This window comes from Artemia franciscana, chromosome 14, assembly GCF_032884065.1.
Source record: "Artemia franciscana chromosome 14, ASM3288406v1, whole genome shotgun sequence".
Lineage (NCBI taxonomy): Eukaryota > Metazoa > Arthropoda > Branchiopoda > Anostraca > Artemiidae > Artemia > Artemia franciscana.
The window spans coordinates 24,997,287-25,012,861 of NC_088876.1; the positions used below are offsets into that span (position 1 = coordinate 24,997,287).

Consider the following 15,575-nt stretch of genomic DNA (forward strand, 5'->3'; position numbering starts at 1 on the left):
TCGACACAGTTTTGGAACCAAATGAAGCGGTTAATTATCCATCTGAATTTTTAAATTCCATGGATCTTTCAGGGTTTCCACCACACGTGCTACAACTAAAAATAGGCGTACCAATAATACTTTTAAGAAATATCAACCCACCAAAGCTTTGCAATGGCACGCGACTTGCCGTAAAAAAACAATGGAAAACCTAATAGAGGCCACAATCTTGACAGGGCCTTTTGAGGGTGAGGCTGTTCTTATTCCTCGCATTCCCATGATTCCAACGGATCTGCCTTTTCAATTTAAAAGATTGCAATTCCCAATTCGATTAGCATTTTCAATCACCATTAACAAAGCTCAAGGTCAATCATTAGAAAAATGTGGTATAGATCTTAATACTGATTGTTTTTCCCATGGACAATTGTACGTTGCATGTTCGAGGGTCGGTAAACCTGACAATCTATTTATATGCAGCAACAATTGGACAGCGAAGAATGTTGTATATTCGCAAGTTTTACGCAGTTAATTTGTATTGTATCTATCTATCTATCTATCTATCTATATAAAAACGAGTTGTGTGTATGCATGTTTGTTTGTTTGTAAAAAGAGCGTTTGTATATGACGTCATTATTAGTACATACGGCTTTGTATATGCACAGACAATGGGAAAGCCAAGAATGTTGTATATTCGCAATTTTTACGTAGTTTGAAACACATATATAAATCTATCTATATTCACAGATGGGACACAGGGACACAACTACAATGGCGCGTAACTAATATGGCGCGTAACGACTTACGCGCGCGGGGGGCTTGGGGGGGGCGCGAAGCGCCCCACCAACTAGGTGTTGGGGTGGCGCTTCGCGCCACCCCAACAGCTAGTATATATATAAATAAGCTGTCTGTGTGTCTGTCGAGTGACGTCATGTCATCATGTCATGTCGTCATGAAGTTAGTTGTCGTCATGTTTGTTGTGACGATGACGTCATTAAAGGTATTTAAGAAAATCGTTCAAAGACAAATTTTTAATTGTAAGAAGATCGTGGACGGAAAAATGTTTAATTGTAAAATGACTGAAGAACCTACAATGGCAACAGCCGAGGAAGCTGCTCAAAAGACAAATTTTTAATTGTAAGAAGATCGTGGACGGAAAAATGTTTAATTCAAAACTTGCTGCTGATAGAGAAAGTAAGAAAAGAAAGCGTGCCGAGGAATCACAAGAACAGCAAGAAAACAGGCTTGCGGCTGATAGAGAAAGTAAGAACAGAGAGCGTGCGGGGGAATCACAAGAACAGCAAGAAAACAGGCTTGCGGTTAAAGAACGCAAAACCGCCCAGTTAGATGAAAATCCACCTGGACAGCGAGAGTCAAAACATATCAAAACTGAAAATGATAGCGATGATGATTGGGTTTGGGATTTTGACTTGGATAAGGTCATCAATGCCTACCAGATTTTAGTTAAAAAAACAAAGGTTCGGCGATATGTATTTCATAGTGACGCTGAAAAATAAAGAAGAAAAGAAAACTGAAAAAAGAAAAAAGGTAAAAAACTAAAAAAACACTCAAAGAGAAATTACAGACCGGGACACAAATGACGACCGGGACAGAGGGAATATAAATGACGACCGGGACACTCAAAGAGAAATTACAGACTGGGATACCGGGACACAAATGACGACCGGGACACAGAGACACAACTACAACAGGGACGCCGGGGGCACAGGGGGATATATAAATGACGACGGGGACACAGGGAATGTTCGATTAGCAATCACCATCAACAAAGCTCAAGGGCAATCGTTAGAAAAATGCGGTATAGATCTGAATACGGATTGTTTTCCGATGGACAATTATTATGTTGCATGTTCAAGAGTTGGTAAATCTGACGATCTATTTATATGGACAGACAATGTGACAGCAAAGAATGTTGTATATTCGCAAGTTTTACGTAGTTAAATATAAATATATATATATATATATATATATATATATATATATATATATATATATATATATATATATATATATATATATATATATATATATATATATATACTAGTTGGTGGGGCGCTTCGCCCAACCCCCCCCCCCCCCCCCAAGCCCCCCAAGTCCCCCCGCGCGCGTAAGTCGTTACGCGCCATATTAGTTACGCGCCATAGTAGTTGTGTCCATGTGTCCCACCTGTAGATAGAGATAGATATATATATATATATATATATATATATATATATATATATATATATATATATATATATATATATATATATATATATATGTTTTTAACTACGTAAAACATGCGAATATACAACATTCTTCGCTGTCCTATTGTGCATATAAATAGATTGTCAGGTTTACTGACTCTTGAACATGCAACATATAATTGTCCATGAGAAAAACAATCCGTATTCATATCTATACCTCATTATTCTAATGATGTGTCCCGGTCGTCATTTATATTCCCTGTGTCCCGGTCGTCATTTGTGTCCCGGTATCCCAGTTTGTAATTTCTCTTTGAGTGTCCCGGTCGTCATTTATGTTCCCTGTGTCCCGGTGTTCCGGTCATCATTTGTGTCCCGGTCTGTAATTTCTATTCGAACAATCCCTGTGTCCCGGTCGTCATTTATATATCCCGCCTGTGCCCCCGGCGTCCCCGTTGTAGTTGTGTCCCTATGTCTCGGTCGTCATTTATATTCCCTGTGTCCCGGTCGTTATTTGTGTCCGGGTGTCCCAGTCTGTAATTTCTCTTTGAGGTTCCCGGTCGTCATTTATATTCCCTGTGTCCCGGTCGTCATTTGTGTCCCGGTGTCCCGGTATGTAATTTCATTAGTTGACAAACATGACGTCAGTCGACAAACAACTTCATGACGCATACAGCTCAATCCTTATAATGACGTCAGTCGACATACAAACATGACATCACTCGACAGACACACACACACACACAGACAACTTATTTATATATATATATATATATATATATATATATATATATATATATATATATATATATATATATATATATATATATATATATATATATATATATATATATATCTATATTCACAGGTGGGACACAGGGACACTACTACAATGGCACGTAACTAATATGGCGCGTAAAGAATTACGTGCGCGGGGGGCTTGGGGGGCGCGAAGCGCCCCCACCAACTAGGTGTTGGGGTGGCGCGAAGCGCCACCCCAACAGCTAGTTCTATAATATATCAGTTTCTTTTATATATTTCTTTATGTATATCCATTCACTCTTAGAACTCATTTCTGAAAAGAATAAATTTGTCATCCATGTATTCAGGGAGTAAGAGGCATGAGACGGTATTGAGCCAGGAGAAATCTGTTAAACATTTTCCTCAAACCTTCATGAGATTGATATGGCCCTTAAACGGTAAATTTCCCTGACGAAGAACGCCTGAAATTCTGACATGACTGTCCTTTGTCCTACTAGTAGAACCCAAAGGATTTCTGAAAATTTTACAAGAAGCTTGAGAAACTTGGTGAAATAAAGGAATATTTAGGTTAAAGGCAGATTGTATCAAGTCCATCTCATTCTTACCCACTAATTTATACAAACATTGGACTCTATTTTACTGGGAGTTCCATTGGTTTAATCATCATCAAAAGCTTGAATGTAAAATGTTAAATGTTAGTAGGCGTGGAACACAATTAAAGATAGTTAATATATTATGGGCACAGAAAGATTAAAAAATGAGAGTAAATTGCAGGTTTTTCTTTTTACCGGAAAAGTAAGATTATTTATAATACAACAAAATAAAATTTATATAAACTCAAGGTGTTGTGGTAACAAAAAACTGTTCCATACAAAAATAAATTGCCACACTGACATAATCTAATCTATCTAACTCGCTGCAGCCTTTGTTATTTCACAAAATATACACTTCGAAAGAACTTATGAATATTCCATTCAGCCGAGAAACAATCCTGATCAACCTCATCCCCAATAATATAGAAATGTTTTTCTATGCTCCATACCCGCTGTTAAGAGCCTTCCGAGTCTCTTATACCTTCCATGTCTTTCTTTAATTATAGATATACTTATTGACCATAATAGCTTAAAGCTAACATTAGTATGTCAATAAAATAAATTCGAATAATGATAAAATAAATATCTACAAAAAACAGTAACAATTAAAATCCAAAGCCGTAGTTGCTACTTTCAGGCCAACAAGTTTAAGCGCAACAAAATTAAAGTTATTTAATCCTCATGCGGATGTGGCGTTGAGAGCGTCATCAGCCTTCTCTACCTGGGCGGTCTGCAGCAAGGGTCTCTTCATTTGTCCCCAGAATACCAGTCTGGTCCTGAAATTTCTAGAGACTGCCATTCCATCGGAACTTGTGCTATCTTCTTGGTCATTTTCAGCCGACACTGATTGCGTCAAAGTCATAAAGAATCCGAGCTAAAATGTCGACAGGCAGAATCGACAGGCAGTCGCAGAAGATATTTGAACTAACGAAATCTCCGTTGGGCAGCCTGGTGTAAATGAGCAACTGGGAAGTTATACCTAGCAGAAGGTCATTGCTGACAAAATCTGTCCATCGGATTACCTCAATTCTCCAGAGGCATTTAGATTGAAGTAACGGAACCAGACAAACGAAGAGACACGCCTCCTATTTCCCCAAAACAGGATAATATCCACAGATTAATTCTTTTGACTGACGAATCAAACGTTTTATAAATATCCAAAGATCAAGTAACAAGAATCAACTCCGGATTTAGCTTGTAATGCAACAAATTTAGAAATTTTTATCTAAATCAAGTATCAAGAGATACTTGAAAAGTATTAAGACGAGAAAGCTTCACCCTTTCAAATACTTTTACAAAACATATGCAGTTATTGACTGATAGTTAGCTGGCTTATGGCCCATTTTTTTATAAGGATGAAAATTCAGTGTTTTTGTATAAGGTATTTGTATTTTGTATAAGGTATTGTAATTCAGTAATTTGTATCAGTATTTTGTATTATATTCAATAATTTTTGTATAGGGATGAAAATTCAGTATTGGTTTCGGGTCTGGCACTTTCTGAACAAGTGCCACAAGTGCCTTTTTCTTCATATGCTCTGAACAAGTGAACAAGTGCCTTTTTCTTCATATGCTAAACACACATAAGGCTTGTATGACTATTCAAACATAAATAAATTGAGACAAAAAAGGGCTTCTTTTAATGTATCAATACATATCAAAGGTCTATTTGTTTTTCTTTTTTGTTTTTATAAACAAGCATGATTTACATAGAACAGAACGTTTTTCTTTTCTTTCCACATTTTTAGGGATTTTATTTTTCTGGACTCTGGGACTTTGGATTTATTTTTCAGGGACTCTAGGAAGAGTCCCTGCAATGAGTTGGACTACAGTAGTTGAAGACCTGAAGTCAATTAAAGTCTTCCGTAATGATTGGTTGGTTTGAACTCTTAAGTATAGTTTCCAGTAAATTATTATTTACTGCACGGATGTATAGAAATGGAGGAACAGAGCCACGAGAAGGTTCAAATATATTGCCTTTAACTAGATTTTTATATCGATGTCTAGTAGCAATAAACATCGACTCAGAAATACCCTAATAATTCCAAGATACATCAGTCCTTACTGAATAAGTAAGGATCATGATGCTTATGCAACGCAAGATTACCATGGTCATCCTTCGTCGAGTAAATTGTTACAGCTTGTAGCCGAAAATGACCAGCCGAAAATTCATAAATTTCTCACACGACTTGATAACATTAGGCAGTGTTCGTAATATCTTGTGACATCAATGAAGAATAGTGAAATAAACCCCTGAGGACGTGAGCGCTAGTAGTATTACTCCTTAACGCTTTCTTTGGTGACCATAGCAGATTCGGCAGTGACCTTCCGTGGAGCCTCTACAGGTCTGACTGTCGCCCCTATGACACAAAGTTTGTCTTAGATCAGTTGACTAACAAATACCCCGAATATTGAGGTGAAGCACTGGAAACATCCATGCTCGCTTGGGAACCTCTAAAATTTTTATTCTTCTTGCGTGACAACCTTCCTTAGTTCATAAAAATATTTACTAACAGCCGGTAGACTTAAATATGCATATCAATGTTATCATGACATATAGACTTATTAACTGTATTTATAATATCTAACTGAGATAGTTGCCTCCAAAGAATTAAATGTTTTTAAAATCAGGAATTAACTAATGCATTTATAGACTACCACAGACTTCGGTAAATTTACAGTAAGATCAATCGAATGTCTGAATTGCTTACCAACCAAAATCAGAAATTAACTAATGCATTTATGGACTACCACAGACTTCGGTAAATTTACAGTAAGATCAATTAAATGTCTGAATTGCTTACCAAAAGGTTACCAAAATCAGGAATTAACTAATGCATTTATAGACTACCACATACTTCGGTAAATTTACAGTAAGATCATTCGGATGTCCGAATTGCTTACCAAAAGGGCTAAAATGTGTAAATTCACCCCATAAATTGCGTAATAAAAGAATTACGAAGAGGAGGGGGAAAGAGAAACTAAGGGCAGGCTCAGAGTTTACCTTCCATGTTTTATGCTGTTCATTGCGTGAGTAAAGCAGAATCGAGATTAGAAAAACAAATAAAGGGAGGGTCATACAGCAAAAAAGAATTAGTTTTAATTTTTAGTTTAGTTTTTATTTTAGTTTAGTTTTTTTTTAGTTTAGTTTTTTTAGTTTAGTTAATTCTATTTTTATTTAGTTTAGTTTTATTTTAGTAAAGAATTAGTTTAAGTTTTAGTCTGTTAGGTGTTAGGGATGGTTGGTTAATGACAGTAGTATCAATTTTGATGACGAAATGTTGTACTGTCCAAGAAATTTGTTGGCTTTTTTGCAAGTTTTTTATTTGTGTTGCATCATTTATATTATTATTATTTCATTATTATTTTATTATTATTTTATTTTATATTATTTTATTTTATATTATTTTATAACTATTTTATATTTATTTATATTATTTTATTTTTATATTTTATATTTATTTATGTTATTTTATTATTATTATTTCATATTATTATTTTATTTATTTGTGTTGCATCATTTATTTATAATTATGTGATGTGTATTCTAAGTTGTTACTAACTTAGATAGTGTTAGGGATGGTTAACTAATATATGTACTGGATGCATCAATCTGTAGACATACTAACTTACTATGTAGCTAAGTTTTAGTTATGATTAAAAAGAATTGAACTCCAAATTTTGTTTTTCGGACGGGTAGTACGAAGAGAATAATAGTCACCCCTCACCCTATTACTAACGGTAGGGAAACTTTTCAGTGTAGTTCTGCTTTGCGGTACATTATGGGAGATAGTTCAGTTCTTCCACGCAGAATGTTTAATTTTTTGTTGCTTTGTGGCAATTATCTACTTTTATTTTAAATTGCTTCTACGTTTTCAGCTGTTTTATTATCAAACAGTTCGTGGTAACGAACTGTAAGTAAGGAGCGACCCGGATCAATAGTAACAGTAACTCTAAAAAATGGAATTTTGATACCCATAGATATATCAAAATAATCGGCTTATTATGCTGATTTTAAATATGTAAGTTTCATTAAGTTTAGTCTTACCAATCAAAGGCTACGAGCCTGAGAAAATTTACCTGATTTTCGAAAAAAGGCGGAAACATCCCTAAAAACCCCACTCAGTGCTTTCAAGCTCCTATCAGCAAAAATGTGGGAATTTTCTATTTTTTGCCAGAAGAAAGATCGGGGATGCGTGTTTATTATATTTTTGTTGGTTTGTTTTTCCCAGGGGTGATCGTAGCAATCCAATCGTCTTTGAATATTGTGCTATGGCTCATTTTAACGGAAACTGAAAGTTCTAGTGCCCTTTTTAAGTGTAAAAAGATTGGAGGGGAACCTCGCCCTCCCTCGCCCCTTGTCCCCCAAAGTTGTCGAATCAAAATTTTAAGATCATGCTATTTTGTTCATCACAGTTGATTGTGCGTTTGGATGTAGCATGCCCACCCCCCATAAGCCCAGGGTAAAGGTATCCAAGTCATGAAATTTGCCCATTTTTTGCACATAGTATTTTTTATTGTTAAATATGTATACATTTTCTTGTGGGGGGGGGGGGGTGAAATTTTTGCTGGAGGTTTTCCCACGGGGGAATTTTCTATTACGAGGGAAGTTTCCAGGGGATGTAACTGGTGAGGAGAAATTATTCAATAAGGGAATTTGCCAGAATTCCCATACAAAATTCTTTTTAAATATCTTGCTTTCTCTTTTCCGTCTCAATTTTACGCTCGGGTGTTTTTAAGGGTAATTGTCCGGGGTAAATTTCCCCGGGATTGAATTGTCTAGAGGATATTTCAGTTGGGAGGGGAATTTCTCCGTGGAGGTGGGGCCAGATTTCCTGGCATTACTTAAAAACGGTCAGAAATTAAATGATAAAAAACATGTTTTTTTTTTCAACTGAAAGTAAGGAGCAACATTAAAACTTAAAACGAACATGAATTATTACGTATATGAAGGGGATGGCCCCCTCCTCAACACCTCTCTCTTTACGGCAAAGTTTGAATTTTGTCCCAGTTTTTTAAGTTTGAATTTTGTCCCAGTTCTTTAAGTACGACTCCTGAAAAACAAAGGTTCGTTTAATTAGAACTATAGAAAGCTTTTTTAAAAGCACTAAAAACTTTTGTGTAAAGAGTGAAGTGTGGATGAGGGGGCATTCCACACTTGATAATTTCTGTTCGTTTTAAGTTTAAATATTGCTCCTTACTTTCCGATGAAAAAACTTGTTTTTTAATTTTATATCTCTTAATTGAATCGTAGCTACAGCCTTGACTGAAAAATTGGGGGAACGCGGTGCGAACTCTCCTGTAGCAAGGTCCCTTGAGCAAGGTCCTCTTCTCCCTTGAGCAATATTGCTTAGAAACTGATTGCTTAGAAACTGATGGTCAAGAAACTGATATGGTTTGGTTATTTATTCACCTCAGGGGGTTTTATGCTCTAATCAGTCGTTAGTAATAATATAGCATTTAAATACTGAAAACGGTCACAAAAGGGTGAGTGATAGAATTTTCTCCAAAGTAGTGCATCAAAGTAGTGAGGCCCTCTTTCACTACGATTTTTTTCCAGATTTCTGTTACTTTGACTCCTAAAGGTGTTGATTGTATCTTTTCTTGTTACTCTGCATTGTTCTAATACATTTTCTAATACATTTCTATACATTATTTCTTTACATCATTTCTATATATTAGAATATAGCTATTCTAATATATTTCCAGGTATACGTGAACCTGTTCGGTTCGACATCGAGACGAAACTCAAAATATTTCCACAGAGTGAAAAATTTTGGTACATCAGTAGGAAACATCATTTTGAACATTTCACTTTAACACTTACTCAAGTAAGTATTTCTTTCTTTTTTGATACTTTTATTTAAAATTTTAAGTTTTTAACTTTGTGCTTTAGGGCTATAGTAAAATAACCTTCAACGCTATCTAGTGTAAAACTCCGAAAAAAAACCTCGAATGAGACTGCGGCCAGTAGAGAGAAAAGAGATGAAATACTAAAATAACGTGGATATTTCGCCTGTATCTAAACTAGGCATCCTCAGCACACGATCAAAAGAAACTACACTAAACTAAAAACAAATAAAACCATTACCAATAATAATAAATTCAATAGTCGCTACTAATCCGCGTAGGGAAAAGAAGCTATTAGAGTTACTTCAATGAGAACACCAAAGAACTGAGGAACTGACTAGGCTCGTTCTTGGCCAGTCCGGCTTAAGAACTTTCAACGCTATCTAGTGTTTGGTGTCACTTGGCGTTTTTTCAAGCTTTGTAATTGTTTTTTCTATCAGGGAATGCAAATTTCATTTTACTGAACATGGAGACGCAAAACCAAAATATACATTTTTTGTCTTTCCCTTTTCCGCAAAGGAATAAAATCGTTATTGTAAAATTAAAGTAAAAATTAAGTATATTAAGTAAAAATTGAAGTAAAATTAAGTAAAAATTAGTTTTTTTTGTGCCATAATTGCATCAAGTTCAAACAGCTCTCTATTCTGAGAGTGAAGTGAAAGCCAAAAATAGAAGGGATAAGTGGATTCTCTTAATTTTTCTTAACAAAAAAGGATTAAAAAGAATCCAGATTAATTATTTTCAAATTTTTCATATTTCTTCCTCCTTGGACAAAAAATCGGGTTCCTATTAAGAAGTTTCTTGTTTTCGATATTACAGTAAAATTGGAAGTACTACACAGAAAGCTTTCAAATACCGCTTGTATCCGTATTTCTCCACACCACCGCTTTATCAGTTTTTTTTTCAGTAGTAAGTGGTTTTGCTTTTTTGTTTGTTTCAGTCTAAAGTCTTGGGCCGGTCAACCGTCTTAGCAACCTTTTTTCGTAAATAATTTTCTTGCGTTTGAGTGTGGGATGTTTTTTTTTTCTTTATTTATTCTGCTCTTTAAACTTTTTTTTAGATCTGATATATGTGTTTTTTTTCTTTTTTTTCTTTTTTTATGCTCAACAAGTGCAATCTTTGTATATGCTTTGGGTTTAAAATAAATTACTATTATTATTTTGAGTGGATGGAGTCGGTTGTAGAAGATTTATTCTAGAGAATATATTATGAGATAGAGATATGTTATTTTGTAGAAGATTATAGAGAAAAGTTGAACGGTAAATTTAGAATGTGTTATCAATGTTGTTTTCTTTAATATTTTTTTTTTGTATGTTGCGTATATAATTTATATAACAGAGAATTATAATGATAAAATGTTTTCTTTCTGTTTTGTTATTTTTATTATTGAAATTGACTAGTTTTTTTTATTAATGATTGTTGTTTTTTATTATTCTCCTTTTTTGTGTTTTGGTGTGTCCTTTTTGTGTTGGATGCATGACGGACCACCATTTGGAAAAAACCTTAAATGTAAGAAAGTCTGGAAAAGTAAGAAGTGCTTTCTGTGGGGGGAAGACTTTTTTCATACTGTGGAGCGTTTTTGTGAAATGGCTTTCTGTAGTATATAGTGTTTTGAAGTGTGTCTAGCTTGGATGCTATTTAATCGTAATTAAAAAAAGAAAATCGTATGTGACGTATATGGTTTAAAATAAATTTTCCTGTAAACTTGTCGTCAATGATAGAAGTGGAGGTGTTTTTTTTTCAAATAAAAAAAATTAGCTGTGATGCTTGCAAAAAATCGATGCCCTGAAAAAACTATTCTCATACAAAAATATTAATGTTCTATGACGTTCCACTGGTTTTGCGGCAATATGATGTAGAATCATTGAAAACATATTGGAATCCATCTGAAAAACCTCAAAGTTTATCTGGGGCGGGCTGGTAAGAAATTCATCGTATTTCTGTTTAATTATGGCACCAATCTAGTGGTGAACGTCTATACTAATTTTTGTTTTTGCTTTGAAATTCAGGTTGCAATTTTTGATATGGGAATCTTAGAAGTAGCTTTTGCTGTAGAAATTCCGAAAATTATTTGAGAGTTTCTGCAGATATGTACTTTAGTTAGCTACTTGGCTGGTACTAAAGAGAAACTAGAACTCACGATTTACAATATCTTTGATTTTTTTTACACATTTCATACGCGTTTCGAAAAATTAAAAATAAGCAAAATAAAGGTTGAGATTAAAAAAAAAATAATCAGAAAAAAGAATATACATAGAACGGGGTTCCCCAAAGCCCCCAAAAAATCCACCTTTAAATAGAGTAAGTATGTCCGGAAAACTCAGGGGTGTATGCTCAAAAAATTCAAATCCATAGAAAAATACAAGTGAAAAGACATTAAATAAAGACAGTTGAAGAGGATGGTGTCCCCCAGCCCCTAAGAATTACATCCCTCCGAAATAGAGTAAGGAGATGGGCCTCCTTAGGTGTAATAAGCTCAAAGAAAAGACAGGACAAAATCAATAAAATTAAGAATTTTTATCATTATGTTGTTACAGGAGTGTACGAAAAATGTAAAAAAAACAAAGATATTGTAAATCGTGAGTTTCATCAAGATATTTTGTCACTCATTGTCATTCATTGCACGTTGTCATGGCATTCAGGGCACGATTGTCATTCATTGACGATATTTTGAGAAGCTGTTCTCTAATTTACACCAAAAACATGAACACCACTCCGGGGGAAATTTACTAAACAGGTTCATGCTTCTGTTTTGTTTAAATTGAATTGTAATTAGTATAATCGACTTATCGGATATAAAAAATTATGAAGTTTGAAAGAATTGTGAAGAATTGCCTGTGAAGAATTTATTTGGGTTAATTATTCAAGCTGTACGAAGTCTCAGGTTTTCACAGCTATGTTTTTTCACTTAATGGGGTTTTTAGATTCATTGTCAATTTTGTTTTTTTTCTTCTAAGCCCTTGCGTTAAAACATTTCACTGTCTTTTAAATATTTTAGCTGATCTTAAAGTTGATTTAAACAAGTTCCTAAAAGTTGGCCTAAAAATTAGAAGAATTTACTTATTGAATAAAAAAGAAATTATCAGATTCCAAAAATTCATATGGGCTTCTTTTGCAGACTACATATAAAGCTTTTGTATTTATAATTTTTTTCTACCCAATCTCATCTTTCCATTTTTCATTACTTCGATTTGTATTGGAGTAAATAATGTCACGACTTTATTCAGAGGGTGGGGTACCAGATTTGACCTCCCCCCCCGAATTTTTCTTTCGACTCATTTATAAGTGGCATATACACGTATAATATACGTTCACGGGAAGATTTTCCAGAGGCTTTCGTTTTACGAAACTTTACGAAATCAGCTATAACATCTATTTCCATGCATAATTTTTTTTTCTTTTATGTTTGTAATAGTGTTTTATTATTAATTAAATGATTGATTGATTGATTAAGTATTTTCAACAAAACTAAAAAAACACACCCATGTGTTGAAATGATTGTCGTATGTTGTTATTATTATTCTAATTTGTTTTGGAATTAATTTCGGTATTAGCTAAATCAGTGGCACCATCTATTTTGGAAACAAGTAAATACCAGAGCTCACTACTTATATAATCTATTGCAATTAATGAGCTATTTATCAATTGCTGTCTTGTTATAAAATCAAACTAAGATCTGAAAGGAGGAAATAAAATCAGAGTTTAGATGGTATAGGATGGGAAAATTTGAAAGGGTGGCTCTAGAAATTATTTTAACAAATGTTCAATCAGAATTATTAAAACAAAATTATAAAAAGGGAATAAGGAAGTGACATGAAAAGAATGATGTATGTAGAAATTTATAGTTGGCTATTACTTATTGATGTATAATTTTTACTGGCTAATGTTTGCCAACTGAACTGGTAAAATCTTAAACAGGCTACTGAATTTCTGGTTCAAACAGGTTAAGAGGAGTCTATCCCAACACACTGTAAGGATCCCAACGTAAGGACCCCACACTGTAAGGATCCCACACTGTCCCACACTGTAACACTGTAACAGGATCCCACACTGTAAGGATCCCACACTGTTAAGAGGAGTCTATCCCAACACACTGTAAGGATCCCAACGTAAGGATCCCACAATGTAAGGATCCCACACTGTAACACTGTAACAGGATCCCACACTGTCCCACACTGTAACACTGTAACAGGATCCCACACTGTAAGGATCCCACACTGTTAAGAGGAGTCTATCCCAACACACTGTAAGGATCCCACACTGTCCCACACTGTAACACTGTAACAGGATCCCACACTGTTAAGAGGAGTCTATCCCAACACACTGTAAGGAGACATTTAACAAGAGGTACTCCATTTCAACCGAACTTTTTTTTAATGTTTTGGTTTTCTAATAGGAGGGGGGGAGGGAAGCACAGAGCCGCGGGGTCTGATCCCTCGAATTTGGACGTAAAAGAGAAATCCACCTGGCAGAAATAATATGGTTTGATTTAATTTTTGGGATTTTGAAATTGAAGAATTTCCAATGGAAATTTGTGGGTGAATTCAGAGTATACTAGCCGTTCAGATTTTGTATCACCAGTTGTCTAGCATTGATATGGAGAATATCCGTTTTCCCCTTGTATCATTTTTGAACTATGTTAGCAAATTTAATACTTTAGTTTCTGCAAGTTTTTTACGACAAATTAGGTATGTTCATTAACTTGTTAATCAGAACCATCTATTTACGTCTGTAAATAGATGGAATACTGCTGGATAACTTTCTATGTTTCTTTAGTTTCTTTTAACGAAAGAATTCTAATATTATTACTGGTTCTATATATATAATTATCATTAAGTTCTGGGCCAACCAGAAAAAGTCTCAATGCTAAGACGGTTCATCAGAGCCAAGGGCGCATCCAGGATTGCGGGGAGGGGACTACAAAAAAACTTTTAAAACATGTAAAAAATTTGTTTATATTCATTTTGTCACGTTTTTTAGAGTGGGTCTTTTTAGGGGGAGGGGGGACCGAAACCCTGTAACCTCCCCCCCCCCCCCCCTTGATACAGCCTTGATCAGAGGATATGTGATTACAAGAAAAATTAGTATGCGTTAAATATTACTATTGTAAAACCAATTATCTGTTAATCCTGGCCATGTTTATTTGTTGTAGACAAATTATTTGATCTTTTATTAGCGTATGAAAATATCTTATTATTGTAGATTAATTAGTGCTTTCCGCGCCTGTAGGCCATATTTTATTGATAAGAAAACAAAAACAAGTTATTCTACTTAAAATGAAGGTTTTTTGTTGTATTCTTGGTTTCTTTTTCCATCTATTGCATATAAAAAAACAGGTAACTCTAGACAGTTGGAAACGTAATTTCCACACGATGTTTTGATAATACATGCTATATTTCAAAGAGCCTACTATTTCGATGATCTTCTCCGTCAGCCAACCATCTAGGGCCAAAAGAAAAGTAGGTCGTCCCGAAATGGATTGGGAGGAGGTCGTAGGAAAAGATATTAAGGAAAATAAAAATTTCTTGGGTGGATATAAAGAGGGAGGCTTCGAATAGGCTAGAGTATAGGAGGAGCTGTGTTCGTGTATTGTGTATGTAGGAGGAGCGTAGCAGTGTTGGCCTCAGGAAGCTTGGTGCTACAGTTAGTTATTAGTAGTAGTAGTTGTTATAATCAACTGGTTAGCGAGACTTTTTGGTTATTATTAAGAATACACGCTTGCATGGTGTGCCTCAAGTTCGAATGTTATCATCGAGTTATATATCGAGTTATATATAATGTTATATATCGAGTTAAAAATCATCTTATGGGAAATTAAATAAGATACGCACCGATTGTAATTGTCTTACAAAACCTTTTGCCTTGCGAAAAAAATAGTGATCCCCCTTTCCTCTGTTATGTATTTGTATATTTTATTCACTCTTATATGTTTCTTATATATTTTTTATGTCACTCTTATATAGTTATATATTGTATCTTTGATAGTTCATATATATGAGTTCATATAAGTTTTCACAAACAAATAATTAATTTAAAAAACACTTTCGCTCTGGAGAAAACTTATGAAGGCTTGTGGTCGCGCGAAATCCCACGTTGTTGACTAATTACGTAAACCTCAGTTAATTATTAAAACTATTATAAATAAACCGAAAATAGATAAAGAATAACCTATATATATGATAAAATTGATA

The 15,575-nt window shown here is 34.5% G+C and overlaps 1 protein-coding gene across 1 annotated transcript in view; it reads left to right on the forward strand.

Moving 5' to 3' along the window:
- LOC136035493 (rab GTPase-activating protein 1-like) overlaps window positions 1-15,575 on the forward strand; it is a 285,782-nt gene that overhangs the window by 57,752 nt on the left and 212,455 nt on the right. The window contains exon 7 of the mRNA XM_065717324.1: window positions 9,244-9,365. Within this exon, the coding sequence (XP_065573396.1) occupies window positions 9,244-9,365 (122 nt within the window). The remainder of the gene's footprint in view (window positions 1-9,243; window positions 9,366-15,575) is intronic.